At 49.6% G+C, this 27,020-nt stretch overlaps 10 protein-coding genes across 10 annotated transcripts; 2 read left to right on the top strand and 8 right to left on the bottom strand.

Moving 5' to 3' along the window:
- Positions 1-83: 83 nt before the first annotated feature.
- Positions 84-1,070, bottom strand: BO83DRAFT_379292 (putative small nuclear ribonucleoprotein SmD3). The gene is made up of 4 exons (XM_025531472.1): positions 831-1,070; positions 685-745; positions 441-570; positions 84-363 (listed from the first exon to the last, which is right to left on the bottom strand). Exons 1-4 carry the CDS (start codon positions 885-887, stop codon positions 261-263), a joined length of 351 nt encoding a protein of 116 aa, XP_025386876.1. The 5' UTR covers positions 888-1,070; the 3' UTR covers positions 84-260.
- An 88-nt stretch (positions 1,071-1,158) lies between these two features.
- On the top strand, positions 1,159-2,185 carry BO83DRAFT_55396 (phosphatidylglycerophosphatase). The gene has a single exon (XM_025537426.1). It carries the CDS (start codon positions 1,371-1,373, stop codon positions 2,061-2,063), a length of 693 nt encoding a protein of 230 aa, XP_025386877.1. The 5' UTR covers positions 1,159-1,370; the 3' UTR covers positions 2,064-2,185.
- Position 2,186: 1 nt separating this feature from the next.
- On the bottom strand, positions 2,187-2,769 carry BO83DRAFT_55395 (uncharacterized protein). Its single transcript, XM_025537425.1, has one exon. It carries the CDS (start codon positions 2,654-2,656, stop codon positions 2,360-2,362), a length of 297 nt encoding a protein of 98 aa, XP_025386878.1. The 5' UTR covers positions 2,657-2,769; the 3' UTR covers positions 2,187-2,359.
- A 113-nt stretch (positions 2,770-2,882) lies between these two features.
- Positions 2,883-4,797, bottom strand: BO83DRAFT_399700 (homeobox domain-containing protein; the record flags this gene model as incomplete). The annotated part of the gene is made up of 3 exons (XM_025533342.1): positions 2,883-4,159; positions 4,210-4,409; positions 4,460-4,797. 3 exons carry the CDS (start codon positions 4,795-4,797, stop codon positions 2,883-2,885), a joined length of 1,815 nt encoding a protein of 604 aa, XP_025386879.1.
- Positions 4,798-11,065: 6,268 nt separating this feature from the next.
- On the bottom strand, positions 11,066-12,836 carry BO83DRAFT_379295 (alpha-mannosyltransferase). The gene has a single exon (XM_025531473.1). It carries the CDS (start codon positions 12,666-12,668, stop codon positions 11,193-11,195), a length of 1,476 nt encoding a protein of 491 aa, XP_025386880.1. The 5' UTR covers positions 12,669-12,836; the 3' UTR covers positions 11,066-11,192.
- A 218-nt stretch (positions 12,837-13,054) lies between these two features.
- On the top strand, positions 13,055-14,492 carry BO83DRAFT_379296 (uncharacterized protein). The gene is made up of 2 exons (XM_025531474.1): positions 13,055-13,654; positions 13,712-14,492. The coding sequence occupies exons 1-2, from the start codon at positions 13,387-13,389 to the stop codon at positions 14,266-14,268; spliced, it is 825 nt and encodes a 274-aa protein (XP_025386881.1). The 5' UTR covers positions 13,055-13,386; the 3' UTR covers positions 14,269-14,492.
- A 1,974-nt stretch (positions 14,493-16,466) lies between these two features.
- On the bottom strand, positions 16,467-17,755 carry BO83DRAFT_399702 (uncharacterized protein; the record flags this gene model as incomplete). Its single annotated transcript, XM_025533343.1, has 5 exons — positions 16,467-16,569; positions 16,845-17,021; positions 17,056-17,279; positions 17,378-17,626; positions 17,678-17,755. The coding sequence occupies 5 exons, from the start codon at positions 17,753-17,755 to the stop codon at positions 16,467-16,469; spliced, it is 831 nt and encodes a 276-aa protein (XP_025386882.1).
- Positions 17,756-18,004: 249 nt separating this feature from the next.
- On the bottom strand, positions 18,005-18,307 carry BO83DRAFT_379298 (uncharacterized protein). Its single transcript, XM_025531475.1, has one exon. It carries the CDS (start codon positions 18,268-18,270, stop codon positions 18,061-18,063), a length of 210 nt encoding a protein of 69 aa, XP_025386883.1. The 5' UTR covers positions 18,271-18,307; the 3' UTR covers positions 18,005-18,060.
- Positions 18,308-18,846: 539 nt separating this feature from the next.
- On the bottom strand, positions 18,847-19,570 carry BO83DRAFT_428066 (uncharacterized protein; the record flags this gene model as incomplete). Its single annotated transcript, XM_025535390.1, has 2 exons — positions 18,847-19,129; positions 19,233-19,570. The coding sequence occupies 2 exons, from the start codon at positions 19,568-19,570 to the stop codon at positions 18,847-18,849; spliced, it is 621 nt and encodes a 206-aa protein (XP_025386884.1).
- Positions 19,571-20,641: 1,071 nt separating this feature from the next.
- Positions 20,642-26,055, bottom strand: BO83DRAFT_55476 (aminophospholipid-translocating P4-type ATPase DNF3). The gene has a single exon (XM_025537427.1). The coding sequence runs from the start codon at positions 25,706-25,708 to the stop codon at positions 20,702-20,704; it is 5,007 nt and encodes a 1,668-aa protein (XP_025386885.1). The 5' UTR covers positions 25,709-26,055; the 3' UTR covers positions 20,642-20,701.
- Positions 26,056-27,020: the final 965 nt, after the last annotated feature.

Here is a 27,020-nt window from a genome sequence, read left to right on the forward strand (position 1 = left end):
TACCACCTTACGAACCACCCAGTAGCACTGCCACAATCACATACCCTCCCCCATCAATGCCCTCAAGAAAACGCAAGAACCCAATCAATCTCGATGTATTTAATATGATATCAGACCCGACGACCCAGACAGCCAAGCCAATACGAGACAAGACAAGTTTATAGATACGAAAAGGAGACACACAGAAAGCAACTCGAATAGAACAAAATAAGAACGCCGCACCATCCATCCATCCATCCACTAGTATCCATATCGTTTTTTTAACCCCGTCTCTGTCCTCTCGCCCTCTGCACCGTGGCCTTACCACGAGCAAGACCGACACCGCGACCGCGCTGGCCTCGTGAGCGGAACATGGGAGCGTTCCTATGCGATAGTAGTTAGCATTGCCCATACCCCAATACCCAATAATACATGTAAGAGAAGAGATGGTGGCAGCGAACCTAAGCATATCCGGCACAATGAAGAACTTCACATGGCTTCCCCGAATGTACACCTGGTCGAGATGTGACACGCGGCCGTCGCGCGCGGTGACCGTGATATCCTTCAGTTGGACGTTCATGTTGTCCTCAGCTGTAGCAGAGGAAGTTAGTGATAGCTGTATTTAGAATTGTTGTATTGGAAAGGATGGATAGGTGGTAAAGGAGGCAGAGGAGGCAGAGGAGGAGGAGGAGGGTGTGAACGCACCCTCTAGGAGTTTTCCACGGTAGACAACCCCGGACGTGATCTCAAGTGTGACGACGTGGCCCTATACAAACCCCCCGCTCGCATTAGCTTAATCGCAATACACAGATAACAAGCCAATAGCTTAGAAAAGGAAGGATAGGACCAACCTGCGCCTCATTAAGAAGCTTGATCGGGATACCGATCGTGCTGGTCAACTTGCCCATTGCGGAATGTGAGAGATTCTAGCGAAGCCGTGGAGGGAAAAGAGAATGAAGGTCGGAGAAGATAATATAAAGCAAGCTGAAAAAAAGAAGCTTGACTATTATTCAAAGGCGTGTTAAATCAGTCAAACGAAGACAGAATGGCAAGGGAAGGGAAGGTTGTCTTGTGTGTCTGGCGCGTGCGATCCGCCGGCGGAGAGTTTTGCGGCTCTGCGGTGCGGGAGACTTCTCGGCCAAGACTAGTCTTCTTTCTTCCATCTTATCCTTTTCCTATCATCCATCCATTGCTTCCATTCCAGCAATTAATCTGATACACATTAAGCACCCATTCAACCTTCTCTCACTTCCCACCCCTTAAGCAATAGATCTAGATCTACTATGCATTAAGATCTACAAACCACCACACTCCTCAAATAATACCCCACTAAAACAACACCATCTAACAACACAAACCACCACCTCCCAAATCCTACACCCAAGTCCGCCATGCAACCCCCCAACAGCAACCTCCGCGCCTTCAACCTGGCCGTCTCAACCCTCCTAAAAAACCCCTCCAACTTCCTCCCCCACCTCACCATCCCAACAATCACCCACTTACCCGAAAACCTCGGCCCAGCAGTCCACCCCAACACCCAAAAGCCACCACCCACAATCCGGGCCCTCGTCCTCGACAAAGACAACACACTCTGCCACCCGAAAACCACCTCTTTCCCATCCGAGATCCTTAAAAAGCTGCACGCGCTACGCACCTCTCCAACGTCCCCCTTCACGGCAGATAACTCAATCCTGATTGTCTCGAACCGCGCGGGGAGTCACCCGCGGTATGATGCAGAGGTGCGCGAGCTGGAGAAGGAACTGGGGGAGCTGCGGATTCCGGTGTTTCGGCTTCCCGAGGGGAGCGAGAAAAAGCCGTTTTGTGGGAGGGAGGTGCTGGAGTGGTTCCGGGAAAGGGGGGTGGTGAGTCGCGCGGATGAGATCGCGGTGGTGGGGGATCGGTTGGGGACGGATGTGTTGATGGCGGTGGAGATGGGGTCGTGGAGTGTTTGGTGTCGGGATGGTGTGACTGAGGGGGGCAGGGAGATGAATTTGTTGGAGAAGATGGAGGTTTGGGTTGAGAAGTATTTGAGGGAGTCGAGGGGGTTGAAGGCGCCGGTGCCAAAGGGGTGGCAGGGTCGGTAGGGAGATTTTTTTCATTGGATTATCCGCTTGATTTAGATACGATACCCCTGTATACTACTGTTACTATGTGCGAATCGATAGATTGACACTCTACTATTTTATGAATGTATTCGCTACGAGCAGCGCGTGGGGCAGTTGGTGGTGTTTCATGGTTCAGGTTGGACCTGAGAAATGTCTCCATATCAGCCGTGCGCACAATCCGGACGGAGGTTGTCTCAGCTCCGCCTCGATAGTGGCACCATTATCAATGTGCTACATGACAGGATTGCTTCAAGCAAAATATGCAGACGCCAATCTCAGGACGATAAATAACCATCACAAAGGGAAATGAGCAAACGATTCCTAACCCGCCAACCCAGAAGAATCCAAGAAAATAACCGAATGTCGCCATCTGTCTGACTTTCTGGCATAACCACGTTAAACCCTGACCAGGTATAAACAAAATGAAAAGAAAAATGGTCAGGGCAGAGAAGAAGATGAAAAGCCCAGCTAGCCTGCTGGGAAATGAGAAATGCGAATGAACGCTCAGGACCAGCCCCGGAGAAGGTTATTAATACAGAAGACGCTGAGAACATAATCAAGAAAGGATACATCCTCCCGTCATCGTCGATTGGCCATACATCACGCGGATGTCTGGGTATCTCATCAGTCCGAGTGGAGGTACTCGAGACCAGTGGCCAGGAAAATTCGAAACATTGAAGATGCGGAGATTTGAAGATCCGCGCCAATAGGCGGTGCTACCCAAGGGTAGATAGAGATATGGCTGGGCCGATGGCCGAAGACAGCCAACGTCAATACGGGTCATAGCATGTTCTGGCTTCAGGAGCCAGGGGCCATACCGTTGGGATCAACGTTCTCCAGGCTCAGGCTCTGGAAATCGCCATGGACGCCGGGGGATGTATGGCCGGACATGGGCTGCATGGGTAGATCGTATGTGTTGGTCTCAAGACCCATAGAAGCCGGAACAGCGAAGTTCATGTTATGCTTGGGATAAATCCCATTCATGGACATGCCATCATCCGTGTAGTTGGGCTGATGTTCGTTACCCAGACCGTACATATCTTGGGGAGCGTGCGAGATGTTCGACAATGGAGGAGAATGATTCGCAATCATAGGATCGGCATGACTGACGTTAGAATAAGATGCTTGGGACGCCACGGTTGAGTCAACAGCGGGCGAGACGAAGGGAAGGTTGAAGGGGGTCCCCATGTTGGTAGCAACAGGAGTTGAGTCACCGCCAGCTCCAGTGCTGAAAAGCCCAGGGCTGGCAAAGTCTGATGGGGAAGCTGTCGTGGTAGCAGACATGGGGTGTGTCCGCGGGTCGAACCCATAGGAGGCAGAGGTATCTATCCGAAGGTTGACAGCCAAAGGATGAGTCGACTGGGGAACGGGAGCAAAGATACCCGTATCCGCATGGTTGAACTGAGCCGGAGTCTGGGGCATGTTATAGTGGGCAAGAGGAGCCTGCATGGCAGAGAAGTCGACAGCTACCGGAACTGAGCGACTCCTCTGGCGCTTGTGTCCGCGCATTGCGGGAATGTTCAGGTGAGCATGGCTCTCGGGGAACACGTTCAAGAAGGCCGGAGCGAATTGATTCGGCTGCGATGCAGGACGCTGGATAAATGGAGGGGACATGGGCGGATTCATGGCAAAGTTGTTGTACGCAAGGCGGTTCTGGAAGGATTCCAGGGACACTAGCTTGGCAAGTTGCACGCTGAGAACCTTGGGATGTCCCCCAAGATGGTGGACCAGGATTTGGCTTGCCTGCTGATCCTCGGTAAAGTCACCACACTGGTAGAATCCACCAGAGTTGGAGGAGTCCATGTAGAACAGCGGGGGGCGGTTCAGCTCAACGACAAGACCGCCAGGTCGCGGGGGAGCACCGTTTGCCTGAGGAGTCTGGTCGCCCGACTCCAGTGTGATGTTCTTGATGTAGGCGAACGGGTACTCGATCTTGTATCCAGCAGAATCGTTGTTGATATAGTACGTCATGCAGGCCTTCTCAGGGGAATAGAATACCACCAGATCCATCGCGTTCTGTCCGATACGTCGCCAGCTACCGATAGTCAAGGAACGACAGGTGAAGTGATGAATAACTGTGATCGTCAGTATTCGTGACAAAATAGCAATGGCGGACTCAACGTACCAACTTTGCCAGAAGGAGCCGACTCATGGGGATAAACACCACCGGTTCCGTATCCACCCGTGCGCCCAAAGGGGTCCCTTGCACCGGGCTTAGTGGGGTCGAATTGCATGGCCAGGTACTGGCGCATCGACTCGGGAATAGAATCACAGCCTTCACCCGTTTCGATGCTCTTCTTAGCAAGCATCTTTATTTTTGCGCGTCTACAGATTCGGTTAGCAGCAGGTAAGGAATGATAGTAAGGATCACATACCTGTTTTGGAACCAGATCTGGACGGACCGCTCAGTCATGTTGATTTCTTGGGCAATTCTTTCGCGCGTGGCTGCCGTGGGAGTCGGGTTCTTGTTAAATTCCAATTCGAGGGTGACCAGTTGATCCTGAGTCGCCCGTTGGCGCTTGTTGTTCTTCTGCTGCTGGGTCAGCGTGCTCTTCCGCTGAGGTCGACGTGCCGAAGCGGAGGCGGCCGTGGTGGAATTGGACATGGCCGGGGACGGGCTCGAAGTAGTCGACGAAGACGAAGTCATGGTAGAAGCGGTGTTGGAGGAAGAGTTCGACGTGGTCGAAGGGTCAGGAGTGTCTGTCGAAGACATGTTTGCAGGGATTGAGTGAAGTTGAATGGTAGGAAATGCGATACGACCAAGTTCGTAGAAAGGAGATTCCGTGGAAGGAAAAAGAGTATGGGTGGTGTGACGATCCGGCCGACAGTCAATGAGGATTGGGGAGGGGAGTTTCCGGATCTCTGAAGCAGCGTCAAGCGCCAGAGAATGCGGGTAATGTCAAACGAATGGAAGCGCTTTGGCTGGAAACACGTCGAGAGTCGAGAGTTCCGATGAAGCAAAGCGCAAGAGAGAAGATGAGCGCGTCGCAGAAGCGTCGGGATGAGAGGGCAATCAAATGTCGTGGGAATAATATAAACAGCTGACCTAGGCAGCTTGAAAGGGAAATATGATCCTTGCTCTTCGCAACCGTAATGGGGGAGGCTGTACGTGAGATTGAGATATCAAAAGTAGATCGGTACAGATTCGGAGGGGGGGGCCGGTGTTTGGTAATGGCGAAGGTCTGCGTCAATGGGCGGCCCTGAGGTAAGCGAAGATACAGCTAGATTGAGAAATAGATCGTGAAAGAGTGAAACGATCGACTGAAGCGAGCGAATGTAGTTGAAAGAAAGAATGGAAGGGTTGAAAAACACAAAAAAGAGTGAATGGGAAAGGAAAGAAAGATGCGAAGATGGTCGGTGGGAAGGAAGGGAAAGGGAGGAAAGAAGAAGAAGGGAAGAAGAAGAGACAAACGGGTGGAGGAGGCAGAGGAGAAAGCGAGCGAGCGCGACGGTCAGGAGATGGGATGGGGGAGGGCCCAAAGTGGTTAGCGGGTTCAGTAGTTGGCGCTGGACTGTTTTGGCACCGGCTGTTCCTGACTTTCTCCGTGGGGCTGGCCGCCTCTCTTTTTTCCTTTTTATTTTTTTCTGCCCTTTTACTCCCTTTTCCTTTTTCCTATTATTTCCTTTTCGGATTATTTGTTTCTTGTATTATTAATGATCGATTTATTTTTCCTGGTATAGAATTTTTTTGGCGAGGCAGCTCCAACAAGTAGTAGTCGTAGTTGTGAGTCAAGGAGTAAGTAATCACCGTAGCTCAGTTCACTCAGGGCATTGAAAGTCAATACTCTTTTCCCTTTTTCACTAAATCCACATCTCTCAGGATCACCAAATACTTTGAGTATTTATTCTCCCACGATCTAGACATTGTTGATCGAAATGAGACTGCTATGGTCACGATATGCTGCTGCTACTACTCCATCCGGAGGGGATAAAACATCTGGGTTGTTACAGAATTTCACATGGCTTGATGCAGGACCAGAATGTTACAAGACCACCACCGCCCTCCACCCACACCCACCGCCTTGTTTTAGCCCCTGCATCCAGTCGCGGCATCTGCACCTGCTGCCCGACGTTGTTGTTTGGGATTCCAGCCATCCAATAAGCATTCTCTTCCGTGCTTTTCTGCATGGATGTGGACGTTGAAGACTGCGACCTCAGGATGGTTTAGGTTATGCTCGTACTTTCCCCCTCCCCAGTCAGTCACTCTGCGTCGCTCCAGCAGAAGATACCCAGCATAGGAAACTCGGAACCGTATGCCTAAGCAAGGCAACGACCAACTCAGCCGAATCGGAGCATCATCCCCTTCGACCATCTATACCTAGCCATAAATAGCTACCATGCTCGCGATCCCAGTCATTTCTAGATGCAATCATGTAGGGACCAGCAACTAAGTCATGTATTGTCTACTCCGTACCTCCATGCCTCCAGAAACATCGTGCAGGCGAACCCACCGAGCGATCGGACTACGGATACAACCAGGGGTAGCGAACCAGACACAACGTGACCTGGACCGTTCCAAAGCCCGGACGGGATCGCATAAGCGCCCCACGATTGACAAGCTACAAAAGGGTTTCAGGTGGTGGAGTGACCTCATAATTTTGCCGATTCAGGACCGGAAAGCAAAGCGAAAAGAAAAAAAAATCAAGGAAAGGGAAGAGGGAAGGGAAAAAAAAAAGAAAAGAGGACAAAAAAGAGGCGGAGCCAAGAAACCTACCCCAAGAAGCGACCTGCCATTCGACCCGGTTCCTGAATCGAACCGCAGAACCAGGGCCGTGGTTCCGTCACCGGGCACCGCATCACCATGGGCGGGAAAGGGGACACTTCTGATTCCTGACTAATTGATTGCTTCACCCATAACAACTTCAGGATTGGAACCATGGATGGCGAACCGCACAATTCAGGGAGCAAGTGAGAAGAGGTTGGCGCTGGTGGGAGACTTGGTAAGGGCAGTTCGGGCCTCTCCGGCCATTGTCCACAGAAAGAGGATCAGGGACTTTACCGCTTCCAGCAGGTGACTGACCTCATTTTGCCTTTCTGGCCAGCCGTATGAGTGGCCTCCCACTCTTACACCCTCTCAGGTACAACCGTAATCCCGGAGCTGTCGACGTGCTGGGTTTCTAATAATATCCTTTGGCCTCGATTTTATTCCGTATTTACTTTGATCCCCCTCGCTTTTCCACCCATATTTCTGTCGTTCAGCGCAAATCACTCACTGATCTTTGGCGCTGCACTCCGCCCGTGCCGACTACTCCCACCATTATCCCTGGTGATTCGGTCCAGGTACCCGCCCCTCTCGCCATCACATAAGTCCTGATTGGACCACTGCGGATGACAGCGCTAGGGGGGGGGGGGGTGGGTGGAGAAGCGTTGTTCGGCACTCGTGCTGACTTGTACAGACTACAGACTACTGAGGCGGTTAGTCGGGGGCTAGTCTTCCATCTGGATTCTATCGCCGAATCTATTAATTTATAAATTAATTAATCGCTGGCACCTTCCTACGAACACATGAACGGGTGCTATTAATACGGTAGGGCAAGACAAATCCGGGGATAGTGAAAGCCGAGAGAAAAAAAATAAAAGAGAGAGACAAGCATGCTTCTGGAGGTTGAAGACGGAGTATAATTTCTTTTTTCCATCTTACCACATTGATCGACTGGATACCGTATATGCAGGTACACACAGCGTACTTCCCTCGTACCTGACTCCTGCCTCACAATGGGCGAGGTACCTGCTTGTGCTAGACTACTTACTTACTGCCAGTTGTGCAACCTCGTCTAGACCCGACCGGGAAAAGACCAGGACAGACCCGCGGATGATCCGTGCATATCATCCTTGCCATTGGTCCAACCCAACTCAGCCACAGCAACGATAGGCCGAATGGCGATGGAGTGCCGTTTTCCGACCGTCCGAAAGCCAGGCACGCCCACGCCTTGCCCAATTAGGCAAGTATCCGACTGAGTCGAGACTTACCGCCGACGCTAAACAAGCATCCATCCTACACTAAAGCACTTCCCAGAGCCACTGATAGGGGTAGGTAGCCAGCCAAGTCACTGACCTGCATCACAACACAGCAAATACTGCACTGTGGTTATGTCTGTTGCTGCATCAGATGTGCCGGGGGTGGTTGATACATTTCCGACCGAATAACTCCTCCAGCGCATGCGCTTTGGTCATCACATTTGCTTATCACTTTTGGATCCATCGTACGACCAAATACCTCGTACCGAATTCCACTGCAGGGTCATGACTCTCTGACTCCTTTTTTTCCCTTTCTCCGGCGACGGAATACTCCGTCACTCAGTCAGCCTTTAACGATCTCCGACTAGATCTGCCCCATTTGGTTTCCAATAGTGTCTACTTAAGTACACCCGTGAATAGCATCCAGTCTACCTATCTAACCGGCCTCGTCGGCTCCGGCGCACCGTGAAAAGCGCATCCCACTCCCACTCCCGAGTTCCCCTAGTGCTGCTTTTCGCTTCCCAGGATCCGTTGCCTAAAAGCACGGAGCAAGTGTGCGTGGTGGTTTTTTCTTCCCTTGATGTCTCGGGGACTACGGAGTAGTATCCTCTCTCTGTCTCTCATTCCCTAGTCTAGCATTCAGCGTTCAGTCCCCGAGCCCCGCAGAGCATACACACACACAACTCTACCCTTACCAATCCAGTAAGCGACATGTTAGTTCAACAGCCGCCGACCCCATACCTAACCTACTAGTGGTCTGCCCCTCTTCAAACCGGGCAGACAAAAAGAGAGGCTTAAAATTACTTGTTTGCTCACCACCCCCAACACGCACGGGCATCTTCATAATTACTTACATACCTGACTAGCTAGTTAATTTATCTAATTAACTAAATGACTAAGTTAGCTGATCGACCGAAGTCGCTGACTGACCTGACCGTCCATTCTCCTCGGTTCGGCCCCTCCCTCCCTCCCTTTCTCCCCCTTTCCGTTAACGGCCAGCCCGCATTCCTCCCGTATATGATGGGGAGGAAACGGGGGAGAAACGGGGGAGAAACGGGGGCTTTGAAAGGGAAGGGAATTATCAAACCTCCCATCAAGTTGTTTCATGTCCGCATGCGACAACGTCTACTGACTACTAAATCCGGACATCTATGAATACTTGTCCTTGATTGGCGCGGATAATTTCGCTGGGCTGGTATGTCAGCCCGACAATTCTAAGGTGATGAGTCAGGTAGGTATAGAGTCGATCAGTCGATGTTTGATGGGATTCTGTAACGGCGGAGGAATGCTGAAGCTTAGATCTACTCTACTCGTAGCTTTTACTACTGACATGCCCATTCCTGACGTGCATGGCTGGTATGACGTACGCGTAGAGGATAATTTCTGTTGCTGAAATTGAAGGATGAAAAGGATATCGTAGCTATGAGTGGTCTAGACGGAATTGGAATAACTAGAGTGGTTTGTAATGAATAGGGATCGGTTGAGATTGAAATATGAAGGTACTACTCAATCTTGCTATATATTAGAAGAATGATAGGGTAGTCTATTGAGTAGGTTGAGGAATGTCAGCTGGCAGGTACACCCTAGTATATACTAGTAACAAGAATTGATCATTAATAACATCCTTGCTATCATATTGTTAATTGTGGGCACAAGCAAAAATGCTAATCAAGCAAATTACAAGTCATACTTTGTGCTTACAGCAATTAGAGCTAATGAATTCGGTGAAATCTTAGTACTATACCGGAGCAGCAGCCTTTCTACAGTGAATTTATCATGTCTACGAAAGAAGAATGCTTCATCAGGGTAACTGCCATATGCCGACTCACCATATATTGTTGCTGCTATCCTCGGGACATAACACAGCTACTAAGGTATCATTGCTGAACTCAGTTAGTCGTTTACCCCTCATATCTAACCCATGCTAGCATATTTCCATATAACAAGATATAGGCAGTATGCCTCTCATGTAAAATCTAGTAAAGATTCATAATACTATCTGTTATCCTACATCATCCCGGATGGTTCCCATAATTAAATACCAACTTGCATATAGTCCGTTCTAGACTCGGTATGGAGATAGCACAGAACGATCGTGATATATAATCCCTCTCCAGCATTGTGTGTATATCCAATTGATATTAAAATTCATTTCTACTAAAAGTAGCCTGGTACCCATGGAGGTTGAATCTACTATACTCCATACGGATATAAATTAGAAAACAAAACTGTTATCAACATGATGCCCCGATAGGAGGGTACTATCATTTGGAACTATGATCACTACTACTACTACACTACTACCAAACCGCCGCCCAACCACCACATACAATATATTTATATATATACTATTATCTGAATAAACAATTACGCTTGACTGTTGTAGACAAATCACAACATAACCAATTCAGAGTTTTAGATCTCCCTTTATGCGCATAATGTAGGTATATCAGTCAGACTGCCCAACGTATCATATCATTATATTGCTTGTACCGCTCACCGAGCATTCATGCACCCAGTGGCTGATGGCCAGCATTGAAGATTCAATATCCCTTTTCATATTTGACATGGTTAGTGTCTCTGGGGAGACGAGGCGCTTGGATTTTCATGTACTGCCAATTACTTTTCATTTTGCTTGCTAAACAAGATAAGTAACTTGAGTAACTAGTTTCATGTAGTTTGTAGTATTCCTTGGTACTTGCTTATAAGTAGAATGGATGCCGTGACATAGTATATGGTACTATTTTAGAAACTAGCTGGTCGATAAATTATGTTATAAGCTTACTTACTAGTTTCAGCAACCGAATTATGAAATTTATAGACAGTAGAATTGACGATAGCGGGCTGTTGATTCCATCTTCTTGTTAAGATAGACCAATAGTTTCTCTTATGATAAATATCATATGCTGGGGAATGTGTCAGTCATAGTGTTCGATAGCACTATCTATGATACTGCCTCATCTAATAGATTTACGCCGAAATTGGTAAATCGAGGCAAATTAGGGAACATGTCCACATTAGTGACGTTATGAATCATCAATTATAGAAAACCAAACATATCCCCAAGATATATACAACACATCCATCTCTTGTAACCAGCACAAGAACCCATGGATATCCATCCTATGAACAAAGATTCCCACAAAAGGCCTAAGTAAGGTCCAATCCCTCTGATTTCTCGAAGATCGTACTCCAATAATCTGTCGTCTTGGAACATATATCATCCCTTCCCTTCCAACTGATACTCTTACCCTCTAGAGCACACGCCGTCCAAAGAATCTCTTTCCAGTATGCTTTCTCCGTCTTTATTCCACCAAAAGCCTCTACCACATCGTCCGGTGCCGTCCACGCCCGCGTATACCTCCCTCGCTCATCAACGACAGGCCCATTGTCATTGAACACCGTAGCTGGATTGAACTTGGGAAAGTTGACGTGGACAAAGAATGGATGTGGGGGCGGTACGGCTGCGCCCCGGATGCGCCACTCGCCTTTCTTGGTCAAGGCATAGTCTTCTATCGGATTGTACTGGACCATGGTGGACCCTGCAAAGCCATCGGGCGTCCCCCTACCAACAGCGCGAATTGGCTCGCTGACTTGATAGAAGGGCTCGTTAAGGACGATTGCTGCTGCAACGAAGGTCTCTTTGTCGCCTTCCCCGGCGGCGCCTTGCGAAAGAAGAGGGTAGTAGTGGCTTGGGCCGTAGAAGTTGTAGTATGCTGCGAGCAGAAGGGTCCGGGTATGCGTTCGCTTGGAGAGGAGCAGTTCTCCAGACTCGGTGGATTGGCGAATTGTAGCGGGATTTTGTTGTTGTTGGATTTGTTGCTCTTTGTTCTTCCCGGCCGTTTTATCTTGTGTCACAATCTCGTAGTATAGCGGTGACGTTGTCGGCCGCCAGAAGTCTGGCCAGGTGACTAGACCTTTTGAGCTAAAGGGTTCGGATTTGAATAACACTTCCGGGTCCTGAAGAGCAAATGCATCTGCGTCTAGGAAGAGGATCTCCTCGAACGAGGAGAACATCATGGCAAAGATTTTGTATTGGTATTTCTCGATGGAGGCCTTGCTGTCGGTAACGGCATCAAGGATCTCAGACAGAACGACACATTGCGCATTGAGGGAGGGAAGAACGACCTGACAGACATAGCCATCGTACTCGTCCCAGCTAGCGAGGAAGACTTCCATCGGAAGGTTTGAGCCACTCTGGCGAAGCATCCGTAGGGAGATAACGAGGACCGGGAGGTAAGAGCCGCCAGCTGTTGAGACGAGGCCACGAGTGTGAGCTTGGTAGTGTAGTTTTGGTGGGGTCTGCTTAAGCATATCGAGGAATTTACTGTGCGCTATTCTCATCGCGGAGACATCCTCTTTGGACAGGCGAAGTAAGTCAGGCAGTGGATCTGTGTTTTTCGGGTCGAAGCCCTCAGACTCGGCGTTTCTGATCCTCGTAGGAGAATTGGCGTAGGGCTCTGAGGCCACCAGCATGGGATGAAACTCAGTCCAGAACTGTTCATGGCTGGTAGACGTCGTGGTGTTCTGCGACCGACAGGATGCGAGCGTCCAGATGAAGATGGCTACCAGCCCAAGGGTGATGAACATGCTCCGTCGTCGGAGCTGCGCTCGGAACGCAGCCATATTTGTGTATCACTGAGTCTCTCCAGGAGTCATGTCTCGGCTGGAAATTGGGATGTCTTGTGGTAGTTTTGTGTTGTCCGACAAATGGGATTGTAGGTGGTACGGCGCAGTGTGAATGATGAAGATGTCGCAGCGCGGAGGTGAATTTGGCCAGCCCAGCAGCCTGCGGCTGAGCTATGCCCATAATAAGCAAAAGCAGGACGAGGATCCTGGCGCCAAGTATATTTGATGATTGGATGGCAGAAGATACATATTAGCAGAGTGGCACTAACGCACCGTGTACCGCAATCTAAGCCAACCGGCGCTTAACGCAACGGACCGTCGCAGAACGGACTCCAACTTGGCCCGGACGGCGCAGCAACGAGCGTACCACATTGTTTGACACGGCAAGGATCGTCCTCAACAAAGGATTAATGTGCCCTTTAGCCACAGGAGTAATTTGAGGGCTCACGGCGTGTAGAGAGAGACGGGCATTGGCCGTGCGGTTAAGCCAGCAATCCTTCCTCGTTTGGGTTTGCAAGGCTGTTTTCATTAATGAAGCCCACGTCACGCAGGTCAGGGGTCATTACTCGAATTTGAGCGTTCTATTCGTCGATAAGAATAACCGCCTGGAGGCTGTCGTTAGTCGACCACCGAACTTTATACGGTGCTAGCCTGGATGATAATAGTCCGAAGTAGTATCCCTCTCTGCTCCCATGGGGGGTGATCTTGAGGTCTTATGAGCTGGGTATTCTCCCGATTCCCTCCTCTATGCCGACTAAGCCCCAATCCAGCGTTTGACCTGATCAACATCCCGCTGTGGGCTCTCGCCATGTCCACCTATGGTTATGAGAACTGCGTGTCGGGGACATTCTACGGTTTCACGAAGACTGAATTCAACCCCGGAGACACGCTCAACCTGCAGTGGGGAGCGATCGACGATGGGGCAACTCCACTCAACATCACCCTAGGGCGGGCTGGAGGATACATCGTTGATCCGATAATTGGTATGTAGCTGGGCTCACAAGTCCGCCTAATAGAAACTAACCCACGCGATTATATAGTTGGCGCCCAGTTCACCGAAACGAGTGCTCTCTACCAACTTGTTGTCAACGAAACCGCGAACTGTACCCTGGAAGAATACAGCTGGGCGATTCCGAAAGACTTCAACACGACTAATCCGGAGTATCAGATCGGACTTTTCAACGCATCCGTTCTTCTTGGTGCGGATGGGATTGCCTTGTTCGGTTGGCAAGCCTGGAGCCCAGACTTTTATGTCCGTCCTGCAAGCACTTCGACAACCGATGCAACCAACACGGCAACAGGCACAGCAAGTCAAACTTCAACCACGTCTTTGTCACCTGTTTCCGTCTCCGCATCGGTTTCTTCGTCTCCGGAAACTGAAAGCCAATCATCGAATACAAACACTGTTGGTATCGGCGTGGGAGTCGGTGTTGGTGTTGCAGCTCTAGCAGGCATTCTTCTAGGCGCATACTACTTCATGCGGCGACGTAGAAAGGCTCGGATTTACTCACAGAGCTTTTGGGATGGCCAGCAACATATGCCGGCTGAGTTACCAGCCACAGAGAAGCGGCCACCTGCGTATGAGCTGCAGGGGTGATCCAGGCATCAGCTGGGATAGTATTGAGAGAAGAATGTCGGAGCGAGATGGGAGTCGTGATTGTGAGTCTTATTACTGATGACATAAGTATATGTAAGCTGGAAGGACACATTGAAGGGAGCCTGTAAAGTATATATGATACCCAGTCATTATTTGTTTATTATTTGAAGGATGCTCTACTAGCTGCTGGAGTCAGTGTTTGTTGATCTTTAGTGTAACAGGAGGGGTGACAGTCAGTGACGTGCCTTGACTAGATGGAATGACACGGCAGAAACTGTATTGAACGAACCATTATCCTACATAGTGTAATACGAAAATGCTATACATTCTTTCTAAGTGAGATGATGCGCCTTGCAATATGACCACAAGTGACATGACTGTATCTTCTTTGATTTTCTGCCTGGCAGATACTCTCAAAATCGACCCCCAAAATATCACTAACACTATCATCTCCTGCTGCTATATCATCATCTAGATACTCAGAAGCAGCCTCAACCCCCAGCAAAACTTGACCCCAAAAACAGACATCTGCGCAAGCCCTCTCCAAAAAACACCTCGAAACCCAACCAACCACAAGAATTCTGAAGATTGATAGTAGCCCTGACTGGTCTAGGCAAAAAGATATCCTCTATAGACATTGTGTTATGCCTGGCGAGTCTGCCTGGCTTAGTGATCTTGGTGGGTAACCTATGGGTTCAGAGAAGTAATTTGCCAAGGCGTAATCGGGAGCGCTCATGGCCTGCTTTCAAGTATGATTCTCAGTAAATGCTGTTCCTAGCAGGTCAGAGACTCCCAAGAAGCTAGTATGGTCGGGCAGGAATGTACAAACACCTTAAGAAGATCAAGCCTAGAGATGCTGGGGTTGGTAAAGTGAGATCATCCTTCTATCTCCTTCCTCCTTTTCTATCTCCCGACCCCGGGAACGGCCTGCGCCACTCTGGGACGGTATGATTGGTTATTCGGTCTTTTCATAATCTACTAAGTAGCTTATCTACGTGCCCAGCCTCCTTTTCAAGTCACGTCCGTTCCCTCTCAGCCATTCGAGTGAGCTGAGAGACCAGGGCCAAGAAAAGGAAGTGGGGTCTAGGCAATCCTAGCGCTACTACTCTCTATGCTTGTTTTCTAAGATCCAATCGTTTTATTTTTGCTTTTAGCAGAAGAAGCTTATAGGTTGGAGGTCTGATCCGAAACAAGGACAAGCAGGGATGCTTCAGCTGAATCTCTTCCCACAGAATTACTGGCGGCATACAACCGTAGCCTTCATTTCTACTCGAAAGAATAATGAGATAATCAAGATTGTCTGATATCAGACTTAGTGAAAGAGATATCAACAGATTTATGGATATCAGTTGTAGAAATATAAATGCAGGAGCTCCTTCAGTATCGGGATCCCGCTGGGAGGCTGACCCAACTATTTTCCTGGTTGGAGTCTCACCCTAATGCACTAAAATCCTGAATCTGCCGCTGGGTGCCCGTAGGCAGACAGTACCCAAGGGCATGGGAGGGGTTTGGCGAGGTCTAAGTCATGCGTGTGTAGTTGCCTATTATCACGTGGGATTTGCTGATGTAGCTATAGCGCCTCCCTATTTATATTGCATCTCTCTACCCCTGTGCCATATTCTGCTTACGGTTTGCGGACTGCCATACCTGGTACTACTCCTTGAGCATCATTAATTCGATCAACGTCAATATGCCTCCGCCTACTCCCTCTGTACCCGAGGGTTGGAAAGCCGAGTTTGACGATCGGTATCAAGCATGGTAGGTATAGAACTCTTCTCTTCCTTCTTCCTTTGCTACTCCATCTCTGTATGTACACCACTGACGGCCCTACTACACTATAATAGGTACTATATCAATATCCATACCAGACAGTCCCACTGGGAACGACCAGACCAGCCAGCCCTGCCTGCTGGACCCGTTCCGCCTCCTGCCGGCCCCCCACCCAGTCGTGAGGCTGCTGCTACTACTACTACACGCGATCGACCAGTGGGCCAAGGAGATCCGAATCCAGATGACCATAACCTACCGGAAGTGTACATTCCACAGCCTTCGTCACAGTCTGCCTACGCGCCAAACCCAGAACAAGGACACACTAGCTACCAGCAGCCACAATACAGTTACAACGGCTATAATCACAACCTTACTTATTCCCCGTACCCTGCATATCCGAATCAGTATCTCAATCCATACCAAAACACCTATGATCCATCCCAGCCTCCCCACAACCAGAAGCAGAAGAAAAGCTTAGGGAAGAAAGTTGCAGCTGCCCTAGGATTAGGCGGAGGACTAGCCAGCGGAATTCTACTCGGGGAGAATATCTAGTCAAGCACTACAAATACTACAAGATGATTTTGCTAGCCTGCCACTGCCACTGTCCCTGATGTGAGACCTCAGTCTCTCACACCTCATCCTGTGACTGCTATGTAAAAATTATATATTAATGAATAATCAACTGATAAGAGAAATAAGATGGTCTAATTCAGAAAAAAAAAAAAAAATCTGTATAATTATAAAATATCAGAGTATAAAACTTTGTAATTACTGGGCAGATGACTGGGTCTGCCTGTGATACTAACGTGCTGGTGGAGATATCCGCTGAAAGGAATCGATAGAGCATGGCAATGCGCACCACGACTGAAAAGGTTGTAAGCAGGACCGAGAATAGCATAGTATAGAAAGCTTGTCCCAATGGCGATCTGATTCGAATATAGCATATTGCGGCATCCCCGTAATTTGGCTCGTCCCGGCCGGTACTGAAGGCAGGCCCAATCATAGTTGGCGGTAAACCCTAGGCCAATTGGTAAGTGGACACACAATGTAGTCATGGCAGCTAGCCGCCATGTACGCTCAGAGGAGTGAAGATAAAGGTGATTGCGCAACGCCGTCAGGCAAGAAAGATGTGTAATGGTAGAGAACCAGGTCAGACCTATGACAACTTGCCAATAGAATGTTTGTAGACCAGAGCCAAGCTGCGAAAGGCCACTGATAAGTATTGAATAGCCAGTCAAGAGCTGCATGTCACTGAATGCGATGATGCACTACGGTTATGACCCGCGTCAGTACAGCATGACAGGAGAATAATCATAGAAGCTTAGAAGAGGGGAGAAACCCTGATGAATGCTTCCTCAAAACTGGTATTATTGATGGAAATGCAACCAAATGCACCCAGACAAGTCATTGCTATACGTCTCGAATCCTCGAGTATGAGTGCGTCTATTGGGTTAGGGTAAAAGGCCCTGGGTACACTGTTCCTTCTGGACCCTTGAAATGGATCATGAGAGGGATCATATGCAACAAAGTAGTATAGTGCAAGAACCACGACCACTATTCCGGCTGTTATGATGTAGCTGAAAGCGACCTGTAGATTGCAGATTAGACTAGCCTTGTGCTCTCTTCAGAATAGGCTTACACCGGTGCCTGTGATATCACTGTTGGCGATCCATTCGGGAGATGGGCCTGAACAGTCGTACTTCCAAGATGTGCTCATTGTTTCTGGGGGCCTGAAACAAGAATCTGCAGGTAGGTAACCCACTAATAAATTTATCAAGGCAACAAAAACCTGCTCTGAAGGGAGTTGTCGCTCTTATGAGATGTGATGAAAAGCAAACATATGCATTCCAGCTCCGCCACAGTAAGCCCGCCCCGTGATGTGCTCAAAAAGGTAATAAAAGCCACGCACTGCCACTGGCCGACATGTTCAGGGATCTTTCTAACTCATGTCTTCCTCAGTTAGCTTTGACTCCCGAAAAACGCGACCATGCAGCCTCTACCACCCAGGACTCTTTCTGGCCATCAATAAGAGAGCAGAAGCTCAGTTTGCGCTCCGCTGTACTTCTTTGGATGTTTCGGGGGGTGCCTCATATCAGTCGAGCTGCTGGTACCATCGCTATGCGCAACAGCTGCAAGAGGTCTCGGTAAAGAAAATAATGCATACTTTTCAACTACCAGGTTCCTTACTACTAGTAGTAGGGACTGAGAAATATGTGGGACACATACACCCATTAACTCATCGCCAATCACACTGCGAACAGAACCTTAGAACAATATAGCTGAGCCATACCGACAACGCTAACACGACAAAATCAGAGTATCAAATCGGGCTCTTCTGAGGATGTATGCCCAGCGAAGTAAAGGTGCCATTAGTTCAAATAGACTGGCAACTACACTAAATGTCAATGGGTCGCTAGCGAAGCAATGAGTATTACTCACTACTAGATTGTAACACCTCGATCGTACGGATGTCCAGACCTTCTAAAGTTACTACTCTTCTAGTTAGTCATCTACCTATCATCAAAAGCCTGCCATATGTCGTATCAACCCCTCGTCTACTCTAGGAAATTGACTTACAATTTGACATATCTCTTTTCATACTATTCCCTAAACAACGACCTAAGTAACTACCATACCTGCACCAAACCATCAAATCCATACTCCCAGTGTGGAAACAAAGGTGCAAACATATCCGAAAGAAGAAGCAGCAACCCAACCACCATCCCAGACTACCCCCAAGAGATAAAACCATACCTTCCTCAAACCAAACACTACACACATCATCTACTACCCATTCTCTAGATGACATCAATAAATCCTCCTCCTCGCCTCATACAAAAACCCACCAAAAACATCCGGATCCAAAGTCGCCCTCAACCAGGCCCAATCCTCCTCATTATTCCTCAAAGCCCTCAAATCTTCATCCGTCGCCCCACCACTACTACCCGCCCACAACACCTTGGACAAAAGCATCTCTCGCTCACGATCCCGATTGACCCCATTCTGCCAATTCGGTGCAGGAGTAAACGGATACACGTATTTGAGCTTATTCTTGATCCAGGCTTCGTAGGATAGGATGGGTAGAGGGGTTCTTGGTTCATTCATCGGTATGAAATTAGCATTCGCTGACAGCTACAAACCATCACAACATAATACATCTAGTAGAGATCAAAGTGGGTAGTAGGCAATCTTACAAATACTCCCCCGTCCACTTATAATAAACCACAGGAACATCCTCATCCTCCTCCTTGCTTGCGGTCTGGCCGTAATCAACAAGAAACAGGCAGCGGGTAGACTCAATGGGGTACCGCTCGGTGCTGAAGGCGTAGCGGCGGTGCTTGGTGGGGATGAATTCGGTGTGCCAGTGTAGGTGGCAGATGTGGTTGATGAGGAAGGTGTTGCGGTCTTCGTTGGTGTCTCCTGGGAGGAGGTGGATGCGGGTGTCGACGAGGATGCGGATGGGAGGGTCGTAGAGGGATTTTTTGGGGTAGGGGGTGGGCAGGGGGTGGGAGAGGTCCATTGGGGAGGACATATTAACTGAAATGTATTAGATGGGGATGGGGATGGTGGTGAGGGTTATAGCGCAGAGTAAGAGGAAACGTAGGCATGCTTAGTGGCTATATAGTAGTACGTATGCTTTTTGATGAATGGCATGGTAGTTTCCTACCTTGAGGGTTTTGGATTAATGGGAAATACCAAGGGCTTGGGAATAGGGAATTGCCATGTTGATGAGTGTGTTGTAAGTGACACTCATGTAGAGAGAGATTCATCTTAGGGCACCTCACGGGACGTGAATAGGTGCTTGTAGGTTAGTAGGTTAATCCGTGACTGGTAATATTGGCATACAATGTTGAGAAGAATCCACATCTAGTGATCTTTGTTGCCATGGATTTTTCATTTAGTGATAGATGGATATCGATCTTGTATATAAGTGCCCTAGTTTCTAGGTATCACCAACAATCGGCAAAATCCTATAGTATGATGATAGCGACCGCATATGTTGATGTAGATACTTATACTTTACCCTTCTATGACTGTAATCATCGACCTATGGCAACTATATAAGCATCCCTCAGTTCATAGAATGTAGGCTTCTCTGTGTGAATATCCAGTAGTCAATCACATACAAGGATACTCATCAAACAGCGCACCCTGACACAGCAACCGTAAGTCGCTTCATCATAACTCCTAACTGATACTAGTATGTCGGAGGGAGGATCAATTAACTATGCAGCTTATGAATTCCCTCCACTGCATTACTATTCCGACCCAACATATGCACTCCCCCGGAGTGCTAAATCCGATATACCCGGGGAAATTGGGGATCCACTCAAGGGAAACTGGAGCGCCCCTCATCCTCGCTTCCGGGTGCTCCGGAGCTGTCAAGCTTAGCCTACTTCTTACAAACAGTGCTCTTTCTTTACATCTGTTTCACTGCTCCCTGTAAACGTTGCGCGTTTGTCCACGTTCATAATCTATTTGCTTTCCATGCATATATACAACCAGTATACACACTGATCAGAAAAATCACAGAGAAGGAGTGACTAGAACTTATCCGGGGTATCCACTCTAAACGCCTGAACGCTCACAAATCAAAGGAGTGAAGGCACTCATACAACAAACAGACACGAAGAAATGCTTTTTTGTTTTCTTTCATCATCATTCACTTCAAATGCCCCTTTCGGATGGCTCCGAATCCCTTCGTAAACAACTCATGAACCTCAACTGACCGGCGGGGGGTCTTGGGCACCTCTTCACCCTCCGGAGTGCTGGTGCCGTATCCGCCCAGTTCAACATCTTCCATCTCAACAGGATCAGAGCCTGTCTTGCTACCGGTCACCATCACTCGTGGCCGAGCAAGAAGTTCCCGAACCTGTTGTTCGCGCACTTCCATCTCTTCCTCGCGAGCCAGCTCAAAGCTGGATTTCTTCTTGCCGTGATCCCAGCCTTGTTGCAGCTCAGATGCAGCGGCTTCCTCAAACCGTCTTCGAATGTCCAAGTCCTGCTCGTATTCCTGGAAGACGTCCACATCCGTGGGGAAAAAGAGCGCCCGGACAGAACTCACGGTCATTTCGAACACGATCACTGCGATGACGGTGACGAGCAAAGCTGCCCAAAAAGCGAGGTCGTGACCCGATGCATAGACAAAGTTGCCCAGGACATGGTATATCCCGTCACCAGAGCTGGGGTTGTACCGGCGATCGAGGATCAAGTTCCAACAGAACCAACCACCAACGGAGATGATCCACACAACTAAGCACAGATACGTCTTGTTGTGCACCTCGAGGGCCTGTAGCTTGGTGTTGATGACGATGACACAGGCTGTGAACGAGAGCAAACCGGCTGAGAAGATGTCACTGCCTGTGTGCGTGAACATGACATTTTCAAACAGCCCAAACATGCAGAAATAAATCATCATGGCCTCACATGCAGCCATGAACGCCCAGCCTAAATACAGCCGAATGTTGAACCCGCCGTTGCGCTGCCCTTTTGTATATAACTCTGGGACAGCTAGGAGGGTGGAGGCAGAGAGATCTTTGGTGAAGATGCCGAGGAAGATGACGGCCAGAGACGTGAAGAGAGTATTAAACATACTCAAACTCCACGACTCATAGATACTGGTGCCAGTGTACCCGTTCCAGCGTTGGTATAGAGCCTGCGTCAGGTAGAACAGCATCTCCTTCCAGAAGGTCCCGAGCGTGTACTTGCACGCCCGGATATAGTTCCACCGACCGTGGACGAGGAGCAACTTCAGCAAGAACCTGAACTGGGCAATCGAATAATCCGAGATTCGGGCCGCCTGCAATCCCTCCTTACCAGTAATGCCGATGCCAACGTGAGCTTCCTGGATCATGGCAATATCGTTCGCACCATCACCAATCGCCAGCGTCACGCTACCCTTGACTTGTTGACGGATCGACTTGACCAGGAAGGCTTTCTGCTTAGGACTGGCACGGCAGCAGATAACCGAATCAACTAGCACGGCCAGCCTGAAAAACTGTGCCGCCAGGATTGGGTCTGACTCGATTATGGATAGTGTCTGCCCATCAACTACAACAACCGAATGAGCCACGCCGCCCTTGGAGATGTCGGCTGTCAATTTAACAATTGACTGCTCGACCTCTCCAGTCTCATGATCCAGAATGACAAGGGTCGAGTAATCCTTTACCAGACGGCAGGAGTGACCGATGTTGATGGCGGTCTCTCGCTTGTCGCCAGTCAGCATCCACATCTTGATGTTCGCACGGCGCAGCTTGTCGATCGCCTCGGGAACGCCCTTCTGCAGCTTGTCTTCGATGGCCGTTGCGCCAGTCAACTCGAGCTGTTGCTCGATCTGTTCACCAACCTGTTCGATCTTCTCCTGTCTGTCAACAAGGCTAGTGGAGGCTTCGTGATAGGCAGCCTTCCAGTTGTTGTAGGCAGCTTCGTCAAGGAAGCGGTGCCCATACAGGAGCGTACGCAACCCCTCCGTCGCAAAGTCGTTGAGATGCTGGAAGCAGCGCTCGAACACGGCAGCTTCGTTTACAACCAAAGCCTCCTCCACAAGCTCTTCCTCCTCATTTTCGTGAATAGAGCTGCCAGAATCCGACCATGTGCTCGAAGCGCGTCCCAATTGGGTAGAGGGGCGAGGACTGTAATACTCAGGATCGTCCCCTCGCGTCAAGATTCCACCATCGGTCTCCCGGTCGCGCAGCCAAACGTCGATGCTTTCTCTCAGAGCCGATACGTGATCACCGGTAATACTTGATCGCCGACGGGCCATGCTAGGCCGGCCAAAGCTGGTCCGAAGCCCGCTATCCTTACGATTGTGATACTCGCTGTTGCGCCTCACGACCTGGGCAGCCTCGGCCGCCTTGCGTTTGCTGACGCGCCTCTCAATCTCCACGGCCTTCTCCTGCGCGAGCTCGGCACGTTTCAGCAACCGCATCAGAATGCTATCAGCGCCCTTGCAGAACACGCAAATGCGTTGATCAGGCATCCGCACCACAACCGACATCCGTTTACGAGCGCTTGAGAACTCGATAACATCCATGATCTGATACACCTCATCACAAGGCTTGTCATCGGGTCCGTTGGGATAGGTCCGAATGGTGAGAGTATTTGGCTGCCGGTCGCGAACGAGGTAGCCAAGCTCCTGAGCGGCCATAACCAAGGCCAACTCATCGGGCGATGCTGCCTGGAACGAGACATTGCCAAGTTCGTCATCTTCGGGGATACAAGTGTGACACAACGCCATCGCCAAGATGAACATCTTGGCCTTGCGAGCAAAGACGGTGTAAGGCTTGCGCTGAATGTACTTGATCATATCGGTGGTACGATTGTTGCGCATAGAAGCGCCACGTCCGTCCAGACCGTTCGTCATGGACATTGAGGTTCGGGGAGGCTCTCTACGCGCCTCCGAAACGTTCGACTTGCGGCTGAGCGCCTTCTTTCCTTTTGCGCTGCGTTTCTTGTGGATCAATTTCGTATGATCGCCAGCCTTGGCCGCCTCTTCGACAAGATCAAAGTCATGGTACCATGCAGTGCCAGCAACACTCATCTTGCGGAAGCGCATTGAATTGTTGGTCAAGGTACCGGTCTTATCCGAAAATACATAGCTGACTTGGCCCAATTCCTCGTTGATGGTGGACGTGCGAGCTTCGATCGGAGTGTCAGTCTCAGGGTCATACATGTCGATGTCGGAATTCAACAGGAGCATCTGCGCGACCTTGACAATTTCCATACTCACGTAGAGCGAGATGGGAATCATCGTATTGAACATGATCAGGAAGGAGGTGAAGATAGGCCCGATGGCTACACTCGCCTGAGTGAGATACCATGCCTTGGGCTCGACTTGCTGATGGAACCAAAACTTGTAAGCGAGAGTGCATCCTACCGACAAGCAAACGACAAGAAGCACGATCAGCATAACAACCCGGTTGACCTTGGCCTGGAGAGAGGGCGACTTGATGCGAGGGTTCTTGTTTGCGTTCATCCGAATCTTACACTCCTCGCCGGTATAGATGACCATGCCATACGCACATTCGGTATTGCGCAGAATACTACCGCGGTATACGATCTCATTGTTGGTCAATGGGAGTTTCTCTTCCGCGGCGATGGTCACATTCCCGTCAAATTTGTAAAGGTCCATGTTGGGGTCCTCGACGGCGAAATGCAAAGCACTGCTACAAAGGCCCTCAACCGTCCCACACACTTTTGCGATAGGCTGAGCAGGCTGTTTGTTCTTTAGATTTGTTTCGCCATCCAGAGCCATGGTTTCGATATAAGCGATACCGTTCGGCCCGTCAGCATGAAGCAGGACCATATCTGCCGGTACAGGCTGATCACGTTCCAATCGGATGACGTCTCCAACTTTGATATCTCTCCACTTCACTGGGACCCAGTCCTGAGACTCACTTGAAACGGACATGCTGTCGCTAGCGCACATCTGGGGAGAAATACCTGCACCAGGGCGAAGGACAAATGCATAACGATTATTTTCCTCCTTGTCTAAGCGATAGCGACGCCAATCATCGAAGCCTTCTTTGCCCATTGAAATAGCAACGAAGATCAACAGCGGCACGAGTGTGGTAAATGAACCGGTGGTACTCAGACCAGGAATCATCTGTAGGATCGCAACAATAAGGAAATAGAAATTGGCCAGCTTCGTAAACTGCGCGAACAGTTGGCGGGGAAAGAAACTCCAAAAGCTGTAACGACTAGAACGGATGGAGTTTCCGACATAGGGGTTTCCGGTTCTCTCATCGACGAGCGCTTCGGTGCGAGTCGCGTCAAGGTCAATGTGCCGACCGTCTTTGCTGGGCGGAATGTCCTTGATACGAAGGATGGTTTTACGTGCCGTCTCGAGCATGTCCTCCAGACGAAGCATCAGCGTGGCAATGACAGCCCTCCGCTTGAGCCATTTCTCATAGGAGACACTTGTGGAGAGGTGCCTGCTGTGTTTGGGGTTATCTGAAGACTCTGAGTAATACGTTGTCGACAAGTCCAGGTTTGGATCGGATGCGGACTTTTGCGTTACTAGAACGTCTTGCTTCTCATCTTCAGTGGACTGACGCGGCACCTCCTCCGATTTCCGCTCGGAAACATCAGCAGAAGCGCCTTCCTGTGGGCTAACAGCCTGGGCTTGACCCAGCTCGATCGCACCCGGGGACGTAACAGCGGACTCTATATTTTTTGCGAAGATTGTCCGTCGCAGCGAATACCCACGATGACGCGATCTCGAACGACCACCGGATTCCGGACTTTGTGGGGAGGGAGGGGACAATGTCGAATTGGGCGACAAAGGCGAGGTTGCGCTATGTCCTGGGGACCTGCCCGATGAAGGCACCTGCAATTGAGCGAGATTTGTGTTGATTGTTAACCCTCTGGACGCGGGCCGTCGGTCGGTGTCCGAACCTCGAAATTCCTCCGGGGCCGGACGCTCCAAGTCGGTCGAAAAACGGACATGATGTTGCGATGATCTTCGGCCAGCATCCGACACGGTTCGAGACGGAGAAAGGGACGGTCGGCCGGGGACTGCACCGCCTCGAGCACGATTTATATCCAAGGACTGGCTCCGTGGCAGTTGCGGTACTGGGGTCGAGCCGCCATTTCCTCCGATTGTATGTTCCGCCGACGTGCTTTCCTGCGGACCGTGATTGGACTCGGGTAAATCATCATGTTGGGACATGGCGGGATCGCAAATGTCCACAGTGATGTGAATGCCACAATATCCGTCTCCTTGCGTTTCTATCAATTCACTTCGAATCTCAAGGCAGAAGGTAAATAATCAAAGGGAAATCGGTTGTAGTCGTGTCTCCTGTATGACGAAAGGCCTGACTCATTCTTCGAGCCCCAAAAACCAGCCAAAGACAACGGACTCGTTTATGCCAGCATATGAGAGCCCCCCCGAAAGCAAACCAGCGATAGATATCGTACAAGCGACTCGCGCAAAGGTAGACTAGAAAAGGAGAAGGTTCGTCACAGCGATAGGGATGTGAACCGGAGCGAGAGCCAAGACGATGATGGCAGATGGCTGGAAGTGAAACAGGCGGAAACGACTGTGGGGAGCGAGTTCCACCGAGTTAACAGAAGGAACAAGTTTGGACAAAAGGGTGGAGAGGGAGATGGGGGGGTAAAGAGGGGAAGAAAAGGCCACGCGGAGAGTTGAGAAGAGACAAGGATATGGGAAGACGTCAAGAGGAACTTCTTTTTCCGCAGGCGGCGAGCAAAAGAGAAAGAGAGACCAACCAAGTAAGTTCAGCTGTCCTGACTCTGTTTTGTTCAGCTGCAGCAAATACGAAATGAGGCAGCCGGAAGCGGTAAGACGGCCGAAATAACAATAGAGCCGCCGCCACTTGACTGCAGCCGGATTTTAATTCTTAATTAAAGACTGGCTGGATGCAAGCAGGGAAAAGAATGACTGCAAATGCAAGAGCAAAGTAGAGAGCATAGAAGCGTCAAAAAGAAAAGAGAAAGAGGAAGAGGAAGAGGAAAGGGTAAGCTCTTTTGGGAAACCGGACTAACTTCAAAGTGGGAGAGGAACAAGAACCAGAACCAGAAGAAGAAGAGCCGTCGAGAAGGCGGGCCAGAAGGCAAAAAAGGGAGTCTCGAATGAAGGCCTGAACCCAAAACTAGAACCCGATGGGGAATTTGCGGAGGCACCTTAATTGGCGGCGGGCCACTCATCGGTCGCCGTCGGCTTTGAACGTGGCTTGGGGGCCACGCAAACCATCCTCTCGTTCAAGTTCTTTTAGGCCTTTTCTGACTGCACTGCCCCTCCTCGATTTCCAGGGTTTGATCACCTCCTACACAAAAAGTAACATTGCAATCAGATCTTCGACTTTGTATGTCTTGTCTTGGATTACATTAGATGATTTCTACTGTAACACCCTGTCTTCACATACAGACGCACTGCACACTGTCCGTGGTGTTCTCGGAATAACCTCTCAGTGGCGGAAGAACCCCTGTCACTTAAGACACTTGGTTAATCCCCGCCATTG

The sequence above is a fragment of the Aspergillus eucalypticola genome (assembly GCF_003184535.1).
Source record: "Aspergillus eucalypticola CBS 122712 chromosome Unknown BO83scaffold_16, whole genome shotgun sequence".
In the NCBI taxonomy this organism is placed as follows: domain Eukaryota; kingdom Fungi; phylum Ascomycota; class Eurotiomycetes; order Eurotiales; family Aspergillaceae; genus Aspergillus; species Aspergillus eucalypticola.